Genomic DNA, 18,997 nt, shown 5'->3' with positions numbered 1-18,997 from the left:
ATGACGAGTGGCTGTGTGAATGCATGCGCATCCTCAAGTTCTAATGTGGATGCCGACGATCTCATAGTACACTTCCAAACTGTGCCACAAACAATTTCTGCAGTTGCACTTTGGATTATGAAGTTGGACGCTCTTATTGCTCCTCGATTAGGAATCATTCACGCGGAAAGAAGTAAAGCACCCGTGCCTCTGCCCAAACATATGAAGTTTACATTTTGCCACTTGTATTCTTTGCGATTATATTGTCATGCTATACTATTTGCAGTCGTGTGTAATATTGCATGTATTGTCGAAATTTGACTTGTTTCAGGGAGACGAACGCCTAGTTAACTGCCGAAACCTGATTTTCATTAACACTCAAAACACACTTCTTGCATGGCATTAGCACCTCGGAGACATCCCTGTTTATCTTAAGATTTAGTTTAATTATATTTTTATGTATTGACAATATAATTCAAATTAGGTGAGTTTTGTATTTTGATATTGCATAAAGTGAAGAAAGTATTAATAGTGCAAGTGATATCCCTCATCTCAAATGGTCTAATATCGTCGGTCATACAGTAATATATAGGTAGATAAATTATAGCACACAATAGTCTTCTTAGATCAAGTGTAGTTTATGAAATTGGAGATTGGTGAGTTTCCCTTGGATTGGGTTATTGAAGTTGGATTTCAGAACTTAGTGTACTCGAGAGTCAAAGGCTTGAACTAAGGGTGGTGCTTGAAATAGGTTGTTGCATCGAAGCTCTGGTAGGAGCTTAGTTGACTCAAGTAGTGGGTGAGATTCTTAGGGCTCGATGGTTGTAAAACCTTTGTATAGGTTGACAATGAGAGTGCTAGCCGAGTGAAAGGACTACTAGTTCCTAGCCGATTGAATGATTATCTTGTCTATTAGGGCATGCGAATCAACTTAATTAATATGATTCAAAGTTCAATTAATTGACCAATTAATTAGCTTTTGGAGTGATTCGTATATAAGCTTTTGGAAAAAGATAAGAGCTTAGACAAGATTATAACTTTCATCTTCATCAAACTCTTTATAATTTGTCTTCTTGTGTTCCTTTACATTAGCTAGGGAGAATTGAAATTTGATATTGAGTGAGGTCAAATCACCCATGTCTACGAATAATAATAAAAATAATAAAAATAATAATAATAATAATAATAATAATAATACTATTATTATTATTATTATTATTATTATTATTATTGGATAATCTTGATATTCACTTTGTTAGCTCTAGAATTAATTGCCGATTTAGTAAAAAACGTAGGTGGTTCCTAACATGTCGTCTCAACATCACTAGTAGTTCAATCATCGTGTGTGGGAATCGAACCCTCATTACTTATGAAAGCACTCTATCTTTGACCATAACATCGCGCCACACACCGGGGTTATTTTGTATTTATGTTTTTTTGTGTGAGGAATATATGGGTAGGGGTGTAAATGAACCAAACCACTCATGAGCTATTCGAAGCTCGATTCGATAAAAGCTCGTTTGAGCTTGTTTAATGAGGCTCGTTAATATAAACAAACCAAATTCAAGCTTCACAATATTCGGCTCGCTAGCTCGTGAACATGTTCGTTAAGATCATAAATAAATTTTTAAATAAAAATAATAATAGTTTTGATATTGAATTTATAGATTTTACACTCTACTTATGAAAAACATAGACAAATATATTAAATTTATTCATTAGAATAAAATTATAAATTTTAACAATAATATTATAATTTTATTACAATATATAATTTAATTTTTAATAAATATTTAAATTTATAATTTATATTTATTAAGCTCGTTTAGGCTCGATAAAAGTTTGAATAAGCTCGTGAGCCATGAATATATTTGTTAAATAAAGCTCGAGCTCAGCTCGATTATAAACGAGTCAAACTCAAACATCAAAGAGTTTGGCTCAGCTTGATTACACCCCTATATATGGTCTATGTTTTTTTGTGTGAGGAATTGTAATATGGGCATGGGTATATCGTGTATTCATTCCTCTCACTATAGCTATATTTGAAGAATTATAATTGGTGTTAAGAGTTGGATTTTGATTATTTGAAAGAAATGAAAATGCAAGAAGGGCAATCTACTTCAAGGTCACTGTTTTTTGGTATGAATTATAGAGTTGATACAAAAGGGCACGAAGTTTCTTTGGATAGAAACAACACACCCATAGACTTAGAGAGATCATTACTCTTCAAATTCAATGCTTACAAAGAGAGATATATTGATGCGAGTCCATTTCAAGAGTTCAAGATGGAAAAAGAAATGGTGATACAAATACATGAAAGGTTCAAGGGTATTCACAATGGAGAGTAGCACTTGGAGACGAAGTTTGAAGAGTCAAACTAAACTCTGAAGGAGAATAAGAAATGAATAACATTGTGGCTCAAGAACAGATGCGGCTCACGTGGTGAAGAGAGCATCAAAGAAAAATAGATCAAGATCATCACGAGCTTCAATTGCAAGAAAAAAGGTCACAGTGATTGCCCTAAATTAAAGGAGGAAAAGTTTCTGCGGGTAACATGGAGCAAAAATTTATCCTCCGAGGAAGAAGAAAAATTACCTAGTTCTAGTAGGGCATAATGATCAAATGTTGCCTACAAGCAATGGGGAGGAGACAACCACAAGAAAAGAGGGATCTTCACACAAAATCAAGAATGAGGTCAACTTGTTTTGAGTTCTAAAATCATAGGTTCAATATTTTACATTGGGTTAAGTAATATACTTTTTCCACATATTACTAAGGCTAGAAGCCTAGATCGAATGGAGTTTATGGAGCCTAGCTTGGATCATAGCATTCGAAGAGATCAATAGATTCGAGAGCAACAACCAGAGCTTAGAGAGGAGCTTAGTGAACTCAAGAACTAGAGGTGTGGATCGAGCGAGTGACAATGTAAAACAGCATCTGATGAAGTGTACTGAAACTTTCTCGGAGAACAGGATGGTGCTCTGCTGTTGAGTTGGAAGAACGGAGCACTGATCTCGTTGATGTACCTTGCATCGAGTAGAGAATGCTCTGCTCATGTGCCAATTCTTCGTAGTCTTATACTAAATCGTAGATAAAGACTCTGGACATTGGGACTCTCAGTTAACACACTTATCGATACTTTGAATCATGAATTGTTTGGTTTCTTAGGGAAGAAAAAAACAAACAAAAGATCGATAGCAAGCAATCGGTTGACAGTCTCAAGACAGAAACCCAAAAAGGAGACTGCTCATTTGCAAAAAGAACTTAAGGCATGTCTGCCGTCTTGTTCGCTCTCTTTGATCACCAAAGTTCTCGAAAAGGGGAGTATTAATTATACGGAAAGGCAAATCGAAAGGACGAATGGGGACTGGTAATCGTAAGCACACCTGTTGCCACTGTTGCATGCTGCTGGAGGAAGTAGAGTTGCTTTTTTGATTGCGTTTGGTACTCAGGAAGCGTCGACGGCGGCGGCAGAGGGAACTCCGCACTCCGCCGATCGTCGGAGCTCCGTCATCTGCTCCGCGGAAAAGACGCAGAGGTCCTTGTCGTAGAGCCTTTCCTGCACCCGCGGAGAGTTCAACAGCACCCGGAGCATCTGCTGGCGGTTGAGCTGCTCCAGCGCAAGAAGACCCCCGCCGCGGCCCGAAGAGACGCACGCGGCTGCGAATGCCGCGGTGTCGGGCATCGTGCGGAGCGCTGCCACCTGGGCCTCGAGAAAGCGGACGTACTTGTGCGCCTCCTCCAGCAGCGTCCCCGTGTCCATCCGCCGTTCCCACGGCATGAGTGACTCGATGATACGGATCCTGTCGCTTATTTTCTTCCTCCGAAGACGAGACAGCTCGCTCGACCGCAGCGATGGCCGACGAGTTGGAGGCGCAGGGGAGGGAGCCCGGAGCCAATAGTTAGCGGAAGAAGTAGCCGATGATGCTTGGAAGCGCTTGCGCGATGACTCGATGGTGGGAATCAGATTGCAGGAGGGCAAAACCTGCGGCACATCTATTGCCTTTACGAGCATCGGCGCCGACTCCATCGATCGGATGCGGAGGAAGCCACGAGATCCTCCACCTCCGTTGATAGAAACTGAATCGGCGACAACATCAGTTTCCAAGGGCTCGATCTTCGGAACAAGTAGCTTTGGCTGGCGCTGGAGGAAGACGGGGTGGTGGTTTGAGTCCGAAGCAGAAGCAGGCGAAACAAGGAAGCGGGACGTCGACGACGAGTTAACGCGGTAATGAGAGAAGCGTACCGGTTGCTGCGCGGAGGCAGCCCAGTCCACCGATGGAGGGAGGTTAATGGATGCCTTCCGACGATCGCCGGAGGATGATACGGAGGTGGAGTGGAAGACGTGGAGTCGCTTCTCGCCATTGCTCGCCATGACTTTCTGTTGCAGATGTTGAAGAAAGCGAAGCGATGTGGAAGAGGAAGAAGGTGAAGCGTTGTTGTTACTTTATATGGGAGGAGAGAAAGAAGGAAGGACACGTGTGATACTCTCAATGGATGATTCTCGTGCGGTTTCGACGCTCGTGAAAATTTGAACAAATAACACCACTCCAATGCAGTACCCAGAACACGGTTGGAAGCTATCGGCGGGTCCGACGTGGGTCCCAGGTAATCACCATGGTAAACCGTGTTTAAAAGAATGCAGATATATTTTGTTTTTTTAAACGATGGGAGCAACAGGTACTATCTACTGCCACGTGTCGGTGGGTGTTCCCTACGTTGATCTCGGCCATTCGATATACGGGGGAGCGACGTGATCGAACGGCAATGAGCTATCGCACGGGACTTTGGCAACGATGACGTCGACAACGCGAGAGAAGCCGACAGCACCAGGCAACTTATTCCGGTTATATCCATAGGTTTTGCAATAAATAACAGGAAGGCCACTACGGCAGGCTGCAATCAAAATTGAAGAAGTTTCCATGGAAAACAAGCACGATGGCAATTTTGTTATTTATAATAATAATAATAATAATAAGGGTCGATATTACGATATTAGGTCATTGTTGAATGGACTTCTTTCTTTTCACATCTATCCATATTAATTTTTCTATTATTATATCTAAAATTTAAAATAAATAATTTATTTTATTAAATTTAGATAATTATTTTTCACTACACTATATTAATTATCTAAAATTTTCATCATCCTTAATTTTTTATAATTTTCTTCTCTTTCTTCTATGTTGTTTATTATTATATTTATTGAATAGTGGAAGGAGAGAGATTGAAAAAAATGAGTGGAAAGAGAGAGATTAAAATGAAATATTATTTTATTTTTAAGATAAAGATATCATTCTCTAAATTTAGAAAATCATTATTCATCAAATCTAAATTTAGGAAATGGATAGGATAGCTGATGTAAAAACTTTTTTTACCTTATTTAAAATTTAAGATAAAATTTTTAAATAGGATAATTGATATAAATACTCCAATATATCATCTCACCGTCCCAAAAATATGGACATGTGTTATCAACTTTTTGGTGCAATGATTTTAAAAAGTGTGATGATTTATTACTTATATCATCCATACGATATTATTAACTTTAAGATAAACAAGTAAATTTAAAATTTCATTATCACTTTTAACTACAAACCTCCCTATCTTAATCTCTAAGAGCATTTCCAATACAAGCTTTATTAAAAATTTACAAAACTAAAAAATCTTAACAAAAAAGCTTTTATAATTATGTAGGAGAGGTTTGAGACTTTTAATTCAAGAGTAGGTTTGAGTTTTCAAATTTACTTTTTTTTCTTGAAGGTGGAGCCATTAATTAATGAGCATGATTAACCTTTTTCAAACAATTAAAAACTAAATTATTTGATAAAACATTTAATTATAATATTTTATTTTATAAATAGTTAGTAATAATTAAAATGGTACTTTTTTCCTTTTGAAATAAATATATTTGAGATAAGTTAAAAAAATATACAAATGACTATAATTAAATTAAATTTATAAGAAAATTAAATATTAAATAAAAATTATAAATTTAATTAAAAATCATAAATTAATTAATTTATTAATTATAAATTATAAATGAATTAAATTAAATAGCATAATTAATTAAAATATCAAATGAACATTATATAGAGATATTAAATAATACAATAATAAATAAAAATATGTAATTTATAATATAGGACACAAAATAAATTGTATGGAGGTTTTTGATTGTGGAGAGAATAGTAGATTTTTATACTTGTGATGTGATATTGATGCAGTATATTGAAAATTATAAAAAAATTTATTGAGAGGTTTAACCATTAGAAATGTCCTAAAAGATTTTTATATTTATGATGTGACATATTGAGAATTAAAAAAAACTTATTGAGAATTTAATCATTAAAAATGCCCTAAGATATCTCTAATGGGAGGTTTTTAAAGAGATTTGTGAAATTAAAAACCAAAGAAAAAAAAGCTCTAATCATTATGGATATAAAATTTAAGGTTTATAGTTTAAGGACATTTTCAATTGTTAGAGTTCTGTATAAACTCTTTTTTATAGTCTCTAATGTGTCACCTCAATGTCACATTAAAAATATAAAAATATATCAATCTCTCCACATTAAAAAATCCTCCATTTCAACTTTTTTTATACATTATTAATTATTGGTCCCACCCGTATTATTAATTTTGAGATGAAAGACTAAGTTTATAAATTGATTACCACTCTTAAACTACAAACCTCAAACTTTGTATCCATAATGATTAGAGATTTTTTCTTCAACTTTTTCATTTCACAAACTTCTTTAACAACCTCCCATTAGAGATACCCTAAAAGCGGTAGTAAATTTCAAATTACTCTTTCATCTCAAAATTAATAATATAGGTGGAGCTAGTAAGGGGAGCTCTAAAGATTAGAGCTCAACATGAGCTTTTTATAGTCTCTCACTTCAATGTCATATCAAAATATAAAAACCTATTCCTTTCTCCATAATTAAAAAAAAAAATTCCCTATGCCTTTTTTGGACCTTACATTATAAATTTTTTTATACATCATTAATTATTGCTTACATCCATATAGTTAATTTTGAGATGAAAGAACCTGTTTGAAATTTCACTATCACTTTTAAATTACAAATCTCAAACCTTACATCCATAATGATTAAAAAAAAATTTTAACTTTTTTATTTTACAAATCTTTTTAAAAACTTTTCATTGGAGATGGTCTAAGAGCGATAGTAAAATTTTAAATCTATTTTTTATCTCAAAAATTAATAATATAATATAGGTGGGCTAATAATTAATGATGTAAATAAAAAAAATGATAATGCATGTCCACACTAAAGTTATAGGGAGTGTTTTTTTTTTTGGGTTGAGAGAATGCTAAATTTTTAGTTATTATTAAAAATAATGATATTAGAGATAAAAAAAAAAAAATCATATAGAGATGCCCTTAGGCAGGGCGGCAGAGCATGTCGAGCGAGGAAGCGACAGGGCACCTGCGGAAACTGGCTGTGTCCTATTCACTCGGTACACATAAGCCAACAGCTGTCTAATTCTCTATTTAGCAAAGATCAATTTAACTCTCCATATATTATACAAATTAAAATATTAAAAAAAATTGAAATAAAAATAATCCCATATCAACTTTATTACCATATTTATTAACATATATATTTAATTTTTAAAATATTCGTCCACCCTCCACAGCTCAAAGTGCACAATCAACTTTCCCTGCATAAAGTAAACCAAACAATCAAGAAGCCTTTTAACAGAGTATCAGTTGGACAAAAGTGTTTAATGACTCTAAATGAATCAAATTAGTTTCAATTGATAATATTGCATTTCTAGAGTTTGTTCATATTTTTATTTTATAGACTTCAAGTTTTTTTTGGAGGTACTAAATATTTTTGACCAAAAGTGCTTAATAATTCTTACATTCTTGTTATTTTCTTGAGTTTGTTAATATTCTTATTTATAAATTTTGAATCCTTTAGAGTCATCAACTACTTTAGTCTTAAATGTCTTAGATTCATATCAAATAGATATAATTGCACTCCAATGATCCCATAACTATTTATGTTTTTTTATTTATGAGATGTTGAGTCATTTAGGGTCATTAACTATTTTTGATCAAAAATATTTAAAGACCCTAAAAGGTTAGGGTTCATGCCAACTGAATATTCTTATGCTCATAATGGCCCCCTATTCTACCCATGTTTTATATCTAAATTTAGAACTCTTCGTGAGACCATAACTATTAAAAACTTTTGGCCAAAAAAAAACTTAATAAGATTGATGCAATTGCACTCTTCTAATATATCAAAATCAGGAATAAAAAGGAAATAAACGAACTTAGGGAACCACTAGAAGATGTAATAGTACTAATTTAACATGAATCAAAATTCTTAAGGACTGTTTGGTTGGGGATTATCGTTGATAACCAGGGACGGATCCAGGAATTTGAGTTTGGGGGGGGGGGCTTGAAATTAATGTAATAAATTATATATTATTATAAAAAATAGATGTATAACAAAAAAAGTCATTACATTATTTTATTCAACAAAGTTGTGCTCTACGAGATTTTAAAACATAAAATTCATCTATAATAGAATCTACATCTATATCCTTAGCTAAATCTCGTTCAATATAAAGTGTCAAACAATCTTCAAGAAATTCATCCTCCATTTTATTGCGAAGTGCTGTCTTCACATTCTTCATTGCTGAAAAGGCTCGCTCAGTAGTGGCAGTAGAAACAGGTAACGTCAAAACTAGATGAATCAATCTAGTCAACATAACATAAACCTTTGACCGTCCACTCTCAGTTAATTGCTGACATAACTCAACAAGTGTAGAAGCCTTCAAATTTTGTATCACATCAAGTTTATAATGTACCAATTCATACTTCAAAGCAATGATGTCTTGATTTGTGAAATCTTCAGGATAAAACTTCGTTGCAAGCTTGCAAATATCATCAGTGTTAATTGATTCAAACGAATTTTTAGGATCTAAAGCGGTACTAAGAGAAAGAAGTTCCACTGATGACTCATTAAATCGAGTATTTAACTCCACCAAGATAAAATCTATTGCTGCATTAAAAACATCAAAGTGGTAATGATGTTCAACTGTAGTTTGCTGACGGGAACGACCAATCTTATATAGACAATCAAGGTCAGGCACATCAATTTCATTTCTCGTACAAAAAACTTTCACTTCATGAAGAAATTCTTCCCACCCGCATTCTCTAAGTTCTTGGAGGATAGTTTTGGTAGTAGAGACAAATGTAACAGCAGACAAAATATCTTGAGATTTTCTTTGAAGAATTTGACAAAGAGTATCTGTTGTTCTCATAATTTTATGCATTAAATGCAAAATGAACACAAATTCAAAAATTGCCATGTTTCTATAAATCCCCCGAACTTCAGCCTTAGCCCTTCCATTTGGAGAATGGTCACTAAGAACTTCAAAAACTTTGCAAGTTGCAGCATACATACCTATCAAGCTTTTTACTGAGTCATAGTGAGAACTCCAACGAGTAGCTCCCGCTCGCTGCAAATTACCAATCTGATTAGCCCCACTTCCAGAATCACGTTCTCCAATTGCCAACATATGCTCGATTTCAATTCTCTGTGCAGTATGTAACTCAGCAATGCATTTAGTAGAAGAAGTAACAATATTTACTATATTATCCAAATGAGAAAAGAATTCCCAAATAACACTGACATCCTTGGCTGCAGAAACTAATGTGAGTTGTAATCGATGGGTAAAGCAATGGACATAGTATGCATAGGGACAATCTCTGAGAAATAATGCCTGAAGTCCATTCCATGCGCCACGCATATTGCTAGCACCATCATATCCTTGGCCTATGATTTTCTTAACTTGTAGGTCATGATGAACAAGAACATTTGATATTTCTTTTTTCAGGTTCAATGAGGTAGTATCGCTAACACTTTTGATGGCAAAAAATCTTTCTGTCAAAACCCCATAATTATTCACAAACCTCAAGATAATGGTCATTTGCTCTCGTTTAGATATATCTCGTGCTTCATCAACAAGAATACAGAAACATTTATCACTAACTTCTTCACGAACCATCTTTCGTACTCTATTAGCCATAATATGTAAAATCTCTTTCTGAATTTCTGGAGCGATATATTGAGCATTTTTTGGAGCATTCTCAAGTACAACTTCATCAATTTCTGTACTCATTTTTGCAAAAGCCTTTACTAATTCAAGAAAATTCCCACGATTAGATGAAGATAGAGATTCATCATTACCTCTAAAGGCACACCCTTGAAGAGCTAGCCAGCGAACAGTGACAATTGAGGTCCGCAAACGCAAACAATTTTTTTCTTTTTCCTCTTTAGATTGGGCATGCATGACATTATCAATATGTTGCGAGGGTCTCATCAAATTTTCAGCCTTTCTCTCGCACATAATATGAGGCGAAGAAGTTGCAGAACCAATATGTGCAAGAAATGCACATGTTTTTCCTTGATTTACCCTTTTCCAATTGTCAAATCCTTCATTGACCAATGCTGAGATATTAGACGAATTAACATCATTCAGGAAAAGAAAATAATAAAAGCAATATGCCTTATTTGTTGAAGGCGAATACTCCAACCAATGAAATTTCTGGAACCATTTTTTTTGAAACCGACGATTTTGACTTCCAAATTTTGTAGCCGGATACTCCAACATATCTGGTTGATAAGGCCCCATCTTTAGATATGAACATCTTATCTCATCTCGTTCATTAATATGATATTCACATATCTGTTTTCTTTTTCCTGGATCTCGTTCAATACAACTAGAGGATAATTGATGATCGTTGCTAGAAGAGGAAATTGAAGGAATTTGGACACTAAGAATTGGAAGACTTTCACTAGATTGATGTTGCATTTTAGGGACGGTGGGAATTGAAGTGCTTTCACTAGTTTGATGATCTCTTTTCTTAAAATACGAGGCTATCGTCTTTTCTTTCTTTGCAGCAGATTGATGTTTCATTTTAAAATAGTTCAAGTTATATCCCTAAATAAATAATGAAATAACAATCGAATAAGTAAACAAGTAAAAGTAACAATAGATATGCTACAACTCGGAATAAAATAGACAAAATCAAAATCAAATGATTAACCATAAAAAACCAAGACGGTAGTAGCAGTCACAACGACAGCTGTTGTTAATTAGTTTTTGGTTTTCTATTTGACCCTTATTTTCGTCCATCTTCTCACAGTATTCCCAGCATACATCTTTTTCTTGAATCAGAGGTAGCCAATTATCATAAGCAATCACTATTTGATTTTTAAATAGTGAAAAGTAATTGAAAATTCACTCATTAATCTGGACAGCATTAAAGATGAGACCAAATAAATGAAAATGGCAAGATGCAATATCTCATGTTTTGATGGCTCAAAATGATGCTTAATAGAATAATAGTGGTGATAAAACTAAGAAAGTTTAATGAAACTAACTGATGCTAGTGGAACAATCAACAATATCCAATATGCTCTCAGCTCTCCTCTCTGCAAAATTTGAGCAAAACAAAAATAAACAAATATTACCAATGCCCGAATGCCGTATTTTAAGAAAGGATAAATCATCATAGACTCATAGTCAATAGAGATTACAGAATAGAGAAGATGGGAAATCAAAATTCCTAAAGCAGTAAAGCACAACAGTCATTCTTAAATCCTGAAAAACAACTCCTGAGAAAATACTAACCTTTCTTGATTTCTTCTGTCGATGATGGACGATGGTCGACCGTGGATGCCGTCGCGCCAACGCTTCCTTCTGAGTTCTCTTGCTGATGCGGTGATACCTTGCCGATTAGCCTATTCGCCGATCGCCGACTCATACGCACGAAGGACGAAGCTAAGCGTCGAAGCCAGAAAGGCAGAAAAGCAAAAATTCCCTTGATCGCCGACTCTTTATTATATATATCCTTATAAAAAAAATTTTTGGGCTGGGCACCAAGGCTGGGCTATAGCCCAGTATAGCCCTAAGGAAGATCCGTCTCTGTTGATAACCATAATAGGTTATGAACGAAAACCTTATTCGATTTAAGTAATCAGTGGTTCTCGGTAATACAACATCATTGCCATGTCAACAATCAAGGAATATAACCCCAAATCGGAAAACCTTGGAAGTTTAAGGTTTCCACAATTTCAGGGTCAATAATAATTTTTTTTTTCCAAAATTACCCTCCCTCTTCGCCATCTAATGTGAGCCCGCAAGTATACGGGTGTCGTCAAGTAATAACAATATCAATCCCATAAGGACTGGATATAAGTATTAGAATCTAAGCACAATGAACTAGCTAAGCTATTGAAAGGTTGAAGATCACAATTACAAATGTAAAGGAAAGTAAGGGAAAGAGAAAAAAAGAGTGTTAAGGAACTTGGTTTGAGGAAATAGGGGTTCGGTTTCATTGTGATGTTAATCAATATATCATCGATCACCTATCGCTCATCCTTTATTCCTATGCACTTGTAGGAAGTTAAATTCATTACTGACTCTTCCCTGAGGAGCTGAAGCCGGAATGCTACCTTAATCTATATCCTATGCTACTAAATGGAAGGGATTCCTATGAAGTCCAATAATGAGATACCCCTATCATTAGGGCTCATCGGTCATACATCACAAAAACATACTAACATTCAATAACATAAAGATAAAACTAATAATTATGTTCAATCCTCTACTTTCTTATAGAGAATTGCTTCTCCTTTCAAGATAATGCCCTAAATGTCCGGAAATGGGATACCCTTGTCACTAGGGTCTCTCGGTCATACGATATAAGGCATTCTCCCTATGAGATTAGTAATTGTATACAAACATTCAATCAAACATGAAAATTAAGCTCAAACACACTATACACACATAAGATCAAATAGATACAAGGCATAACAATGTCATATAAATAGGAAATTGGTAAATCCATGAGTTTTATATCAATTCATATCATAATTACTCTCTTAATCCTAGAGCAAGAGATCTACTCCATAATTAGGAGGATTGAATCACAAGACATCAAGATCTAAGCCCAAAACACCAAAACTGAAGAAGAGAAGGGAAGAAGGGAAGAAGGCTTATCCTATATGAAGAGTGGTCTTCGGATCCAATCTAAGCTTCCTGAGTGATGGAGACGCTGAATTCGATTTCGGATCCAAGAAAGTGTTGAAGAAATCTAGATCTCGTCTAAGTTGGATCTTCCAAAGGGGAGAACCTTCCTCCCTGAAAAAGGGGAAGAAACTCCCTTTATATAGAGCATGGTGTTACGCTCCGCAAGTGTACGGAAATGTCGCAAGTAATATAAAAGATTATCGTATCCACAGGGACTGGAATAAGCACTAGAAATGTCTCAATGCGAATTAGCTAAACAACTATCCAATTGTTTCAAATGCAAAGTGAAGGTAAACAAATCTAATATTAAAGATCAACAAACAAGAGTTTAGTGTTTTGGGTTATGATAAAGGGAGATTCTAGGAGTTTCGGTTTCTTTGTAAGATTTTTTGAATGTAAATGGTTCACCAATTCTTATCCCTCAATTGCCAAACACTTGTAGAAAGTTGCTGGTTCTCTCTTGCAATAGATAATCGGCTAAGGACTGAGAAATATATCTAAATATGATCAATTAGACGTGAACCTACGTTGTCCTTACACAGAAGCGCACCTATTACTATGCCTTCCTCGGATATCAACATAGAAGCCCACAACTTATTAATCTATCAAGATACAAGAAACTAATCACAAGATCCATCCTACTCTCTTGAATATTCCTATTTCCTCTTCAAGATTATCTCTCAAACGTCCTTACACGGGCTTGCACCTGTCACGTGGATCCCTCGGATGATCGAGTGAGAGTTTATCTTTACAAAGTCCACAAGAAATCCAAACAATCAATCAAGAATGAGAATTAAGCACAAATCACCATTAATCATTCAAGATCCAATTGATACAAGCAAGACAATGTCATTGAAACAAGAAATTGGCAAATCCATAAGAGATTACATCAATCCATCATACAAATACTCCCTTAATCCTAGAATACAAGATCTACTCCATGAATCGAGGAAGAATACCCGAAGAAATAAAGATTACAAGCATTTCTTAAATCCCCAATCCAAGAAACCAAGAAAAGGGGGAAAGAGAAAACTTATCTACGAAGAAGCCTCGTCTTCGGATCCAATCCTCGCTCCGGAGTCGAAATCGTCAAGAACTCCCCTCGAATCGCCCAGAAATCCTCCCAAGAATGGGAGGATACCACCAAATCTTGCCTTCTCCCAAAGGGGGAGAGATCCCCTTTCAATTCATGAAGGAGGGTTTAAATAGAGGAGGAAATCGGGTGCCACACGGCCCCATGACACGGCCGTGTGAGATTCACACGGCCATGTCCAGTTCCTTCTCTGCCAAAGCTGCACGGCCGTGTGACTCACACGGCCAGGACCCTTCTGTTCTCTGGAAATGCTACACGGTCGTGTGGTGCACACGGCCACCACCTGCTTGACACGGCCGTGTAGATCTACACGGCCATGTAAGGCATCTGCTCTAATTCTTCAAATCAAGACACGGCCGTGTGAGATTCACACGGTCATGTCCTCTTCCCTTCCTGTTAAAACTACACGGCCGTGTGTGGTACACGGCCTGATGCTCTCTCCTTTCAATTCCTTCCAAGCTTGCCCGAGGACGCATAATCTTCACCAATTTTGACTCCTGTGTACAGAAAATGCACAAAAAGCAGATCTCCGAACCAAAAGAGTAAATATACTAAAAGGAAAGCTGGAAGTATAAAAGTGCATAGATCAAGCATGCTCAAAGTATGTAAATGTGCGTAAAAACATGTATAAAAGAGTATATAATCTACGCACATCACATGGCACGGGCGGGGCACGACCTATGCCACGACCGTGTGAATCCACATGGCTAGAAGCTATCTTGGCTCTGGTCCGGTGGCATGGCCGTGTGGATTCCACATGACCACATCTTGCTTCGTCTATGGAAATTTCACACAGCCTTGTGGATTCAACACGGCTGTAACCTGCTTCTTCTTTGGTTTATTGACAAGGGTGTGTGGATTCTACACGACCGAGGCTTGCTTGCTTTTCTTTGTGGCACGACCATATGGGTTTACATGACTGGAGCATTCTCCTCCTCTGGGCATGTGGCACGACCATGTGGATTCCACACGACCAGACCCTTTTTCTTTGTTTTTTCTCTGTCGTCTACCGGCGCCGTTTTCTTCCAAAAGCGCATCCTGTCAATAATAAAATATACAAAGAGTATTTCTCCGACAAAGAAGAATAATTATGATGAAAATATGATAAGAGGTGTAAAAGTGCATAGATCAAGCTCAAATAAAGTATATGAATGTGCGTCAAAATATGTATAAAAGTGTATATAATCTACGCACATCACCATCCTCTTCCTCTCTCCTGTACCTCCCCCCTCCTTCACTGTCCTCATCCTCGAGCTCTCCACTACCTCATTCCCTGTAGAAACTAATAGATAGAGAAAAGAAATAGAATAGAGAATAATTCTTTTTTATTATATTATTACTAAACTCAATAAACTTATTTATACAAGTTATCCAAATAATAATAGAAATATTAAATATGACATACAATTATAAGCATAGTAATGAATATAATATATTTGAAAATGTTATTTTTGCTATTTGATTCATGCCGATCTTGACTGTGATATAAAATATAATAAATTTCATTTGATTGAAATCAATTTGAGATTATTTTTTCATTATTTTCATTACCCCGACAAACTCAACGGGAGTGCCTAAATGTTGAGTTTGAGTACTAACTTGGTGAAACGTTGTTTAGATAATAACTTGATAAATATATCAATAATTTGATCTTTAGTAGAGATATAAGAAATTGAAAGTTGTTGAGTCACCACACGCTCGCGAACAAAATAAAAATCAATTTCTACATGCTTGGTACAAGCATGAAAAATAGGATTTATTGCAAGATAAGTTGCTCCAATATTATCACACTAGATTATGGGTGTAGCAGTTGGGGAAAAAATGTGATTCTAAAACAAGATATTATAGCCAAATAATTTTTAACGTCATGTTAGCTATAATTTTATATTCAGCTTTAGTACTTGAGTGAGAGACTGTAGGTTGTTTCTTTGAAAGCCAGGAAATAAGATTTCGTCCAAGAAATATGACATATCCACTAATAGAATGTCTATCTTTAGGAGATCCAACCCAATCTATATCACTTAGGTAATCAACTCTCATGAGAACTGACGCTATAAAAGAAGACCATGTAGAATAGTGTCTTTGAGATATCGAAGAATTCTATTAATACCTTCTCAATAATGTTTAGTAAGAGCATGCATAAATTGACAGACACAATTGATAGCGAAAGAAATATTGAGTCGTGTAATGGTGACTGATGCGGCGATAGAGGGAGGGCCCACCCGACACAGGTCAACTGTCGAGGTGGAGGTTAAAGTCAAGGTGGTCAATAGCAAGGTGTCAAAAGGCTCGCGTATGGTGGCTAAGCGTAGGTCAGCTACAGAGGTCGGTTGGGGCAATCAAGGCCTAATCGGCAAGAGACTACAGAGGCCGGTTGGGCAATAAGTGTCCAGGTGGGCTGCCCATCTAGCTTGGATAATATGGTAAGACAGCCAGATGCTCAGTGTGTAGTAGCAGGACACTAAGGAGACCGGAGAGCTTGTTCGAGTGGGAAGGACATGCTACTACACAGTCACCGCAGGGAAGAGCAACTGAGGTCGACATAGCGGAGGGATTCTGGCCGAGCGGCTACCCCGCTCGGCTAAGCAGCGGGACCCTTGTCATAACGAAAGCAATATCGAGTCGTGTAATGGTGACTGATGCGGCGATAGAGGGAGGGGCCACCTGACACGGGTCAACTATCGAGGTGGAGGTTAAAGTTAAGGTGGTCAATGCCAAGGTGTCAAAAAGCTCACGTATGGTGGCTGAGCGTAGTTCAGCTACAAAGGTCGGTTGGGGCAATCAGGGCCCAATCGGTAAGAGACTACAGAGGCAGGTTGGGCAATAAGTGTCCAGGTGGGCCGCCCATCTAGCTTGGATAATATGGTAAGACAGCCAGATGCTCAATGTGTAGCAGCAGGACACTAAGGAGACCAGAGAGCTTGTTCGAGTGGGGAGGACATGCTACTACATAGTCACCGCAGGGAAGAGCAATTAAGGTCGACATAGTAGAGGGATTCTGGCCGAGCGGCTACCCCTCTCGGCCAAGCAGCGGGACCCTTGTCATCTCTCTGAAGCCGACACAACGGAGGAATCCCGGCCGAGCAGCTATTCCGTTGGGCCAATCAGTGGGACCTGGCTATCAACGGAGCAGAGGAGTCCCCGCCAAGCGGCTATCCCGCTCAGCCAAGCAGCAGGACCATTGTCATATCTCTCGATATTCTTCTGGGAGATAGTGCCGCTGACACGAGGCATTGTCGATAGACAAATCGTATAGAGGAAGCTTCTACTGTCTTGTTAGGGATATGCATGCCCTGTTAAGGTATGGTGTCAAAGGTACTTTCCTGACAGGTCCTTTCATAGGACATATTAGAGACCGTGCTCATGCCTCGAGGAGAATGCACATCGCCCACCAAGACTCTATATAAATGGGGCCATCACCGGCGTAGGTATGTGTGATTATTGTTTGCACTTGCGTTACTGTTGCTCCATTTTTCTTCTACACTTCCGATGACTGACTTGAGCATCGGAGGGCCAACACCGAGGACCCCTTCCTTGGCTCGACACTGACGTTACTTGTTTTGCAGAGCGGAGCATGTTCTACAGTCAGTCAGTGTAGTAGCCACATCCCATCTTTCCACCTTCTTATTTTTGGACAGGATCATTTTGGCGCAGTCTGTGGGAACGTAGCCTACATCTGAAACGAGAAGATGGAAGATGCTGGACAACTCACCACGGTGACACTGACAAAGGAAGAGCTTGATATGCTTATACAAGCTCAATCGACAAGGATAGTAGAGCAACAACAACAACAAGCACTGGCCGACCGCCAAGCGTATGAGCCCGTGGCACCAGCGGCAGGGCATAAAGCAGAATACGGAGATCGAACTGAGTGTACATATGCTCAAGGACCGAATAAAAAGCTGATCGACACATATGGGGAGGCACCCAATGCGCCGATCCCATTTCATCGAGTGTTGTTTCAGACTCCATTAGAAGAACGGGGCCGAGCGGACAAGGAATGAGGGTCTTCCTCTGATGACACACTCATTCGGGACCCGGGAAAAGGGAAGGCACTAAGGGAGGATGATTCACCTAAGTAGATCAATCAACAATTTTTGCAGGGGATTCTGGACGACCCTCTGCCTAGACATAGTTGGTGCAATATCCCCTAGGTCAGGTTGACCAGTTTGATTAAGCTTGAGTTGGCTCAAGCTTGAGTCTTGATGTTTGAGTTTCAATGTTTGATAATACATGGATATTGTAGATGTAATAATATAATTTGGGAGATTATTGATACAATTCCCCTCTGGTCAAGGTATGACCAATTTGATATGATGAAGAGTCAAGTATGTTAAAGGGTTGACCGAATACTTGACTGGGAAAGTCCTAACTAGAGGTTAGGAAAGGAAAAATTCTAGTGAGTGAAGCCAGGTGAAAGACTTAGTGAAGCTAGGCAGTTAGAAAATTCTAGTAAGTGAAGGCAGGTGAAAAACCTAGTGAGTGAAGAGGCAGGTGAAAGTCCCGGTGAGTGAAGCCTGGCAGTGGGAAAGTCTCGATGAATGAAGCCGGGCAGTGGGAAAATCCTGGTAAGTGAAGCCAGGTGAAAATCCTAGTGAGTGAAGCTAGGTGAAAGTCCTAGTGAGTGAAGTCAGGCAGATGGAAAGCCCTAGTGAGTGAAGCTAGGCAGAAGGAATGACCTAGTGAGTGAAGGTAGGTGAAAGTCCTGATGAGTGAAGCCAGGCAGATGGAAAGCCCTAGTAAGTGAAGATAGGCAGAAGAAAAGACCTGGTGAGTGAAGCCAGGTACGTGGAGATCCAGGTGGGTCAAGGTTGACTGGACATCTAGTGTTGGGAAGCCCAAGTAGGT

At 37.6% G+C, this 18,997-nt stretch overlaps 1 protein-coding gene across 1 annotated transcript; it reads right to left on the bottom strand.

Moving 5' to 3' along the window:
- Window positions 1–4,693: 4,693 nt before the first annotated feature.
- LOC122000328 (zinc finger MYM-type protein 1-like) lies at window positions 4,694–11,788 on the bottom strand. Its single transcript, XM_042554769.1, has 4 exons — window positions 11,656–11,788; window positions 11,406–11,456; window positions 8,592–10,469; window positions 4,694–4,875 (listed from the first exon to the last, which is right to left on the bottom strand). The coding sequence occupies exons 1-4, from the start codon at window positions 11,786–11,788 to the stop codon at window positions 4,694–4,696; spliced, it is 2,244 nt and encodes a 747-aa protein (XP_042410703.1).
- Between the last annotated feature and the right edge of the window lie 7,209 nt (window positions 11,789–18,997).

Source organism: Zingiber officinale, chromosome 1A, assembly GCF_018446385.1.
Source record: "Zingiber officinale cultivar Zhangliang chromosome 1A, Zo_v1.1, whole genome shotgun sequence".
Classification (NCBI taxonomy): domain Eukaryota; kingdom Viridiplantae; phylum Streptophyta; class Magnoliopsida; order Zingiberales; family Zingiberaceae; genus Zingiber; species Zingiber officinale.
The sequence above is the reverse complement of the archived record's forward strand: the minus strand, read 5'-3'. Positions and strand labels throughout refer to the sequence as shown.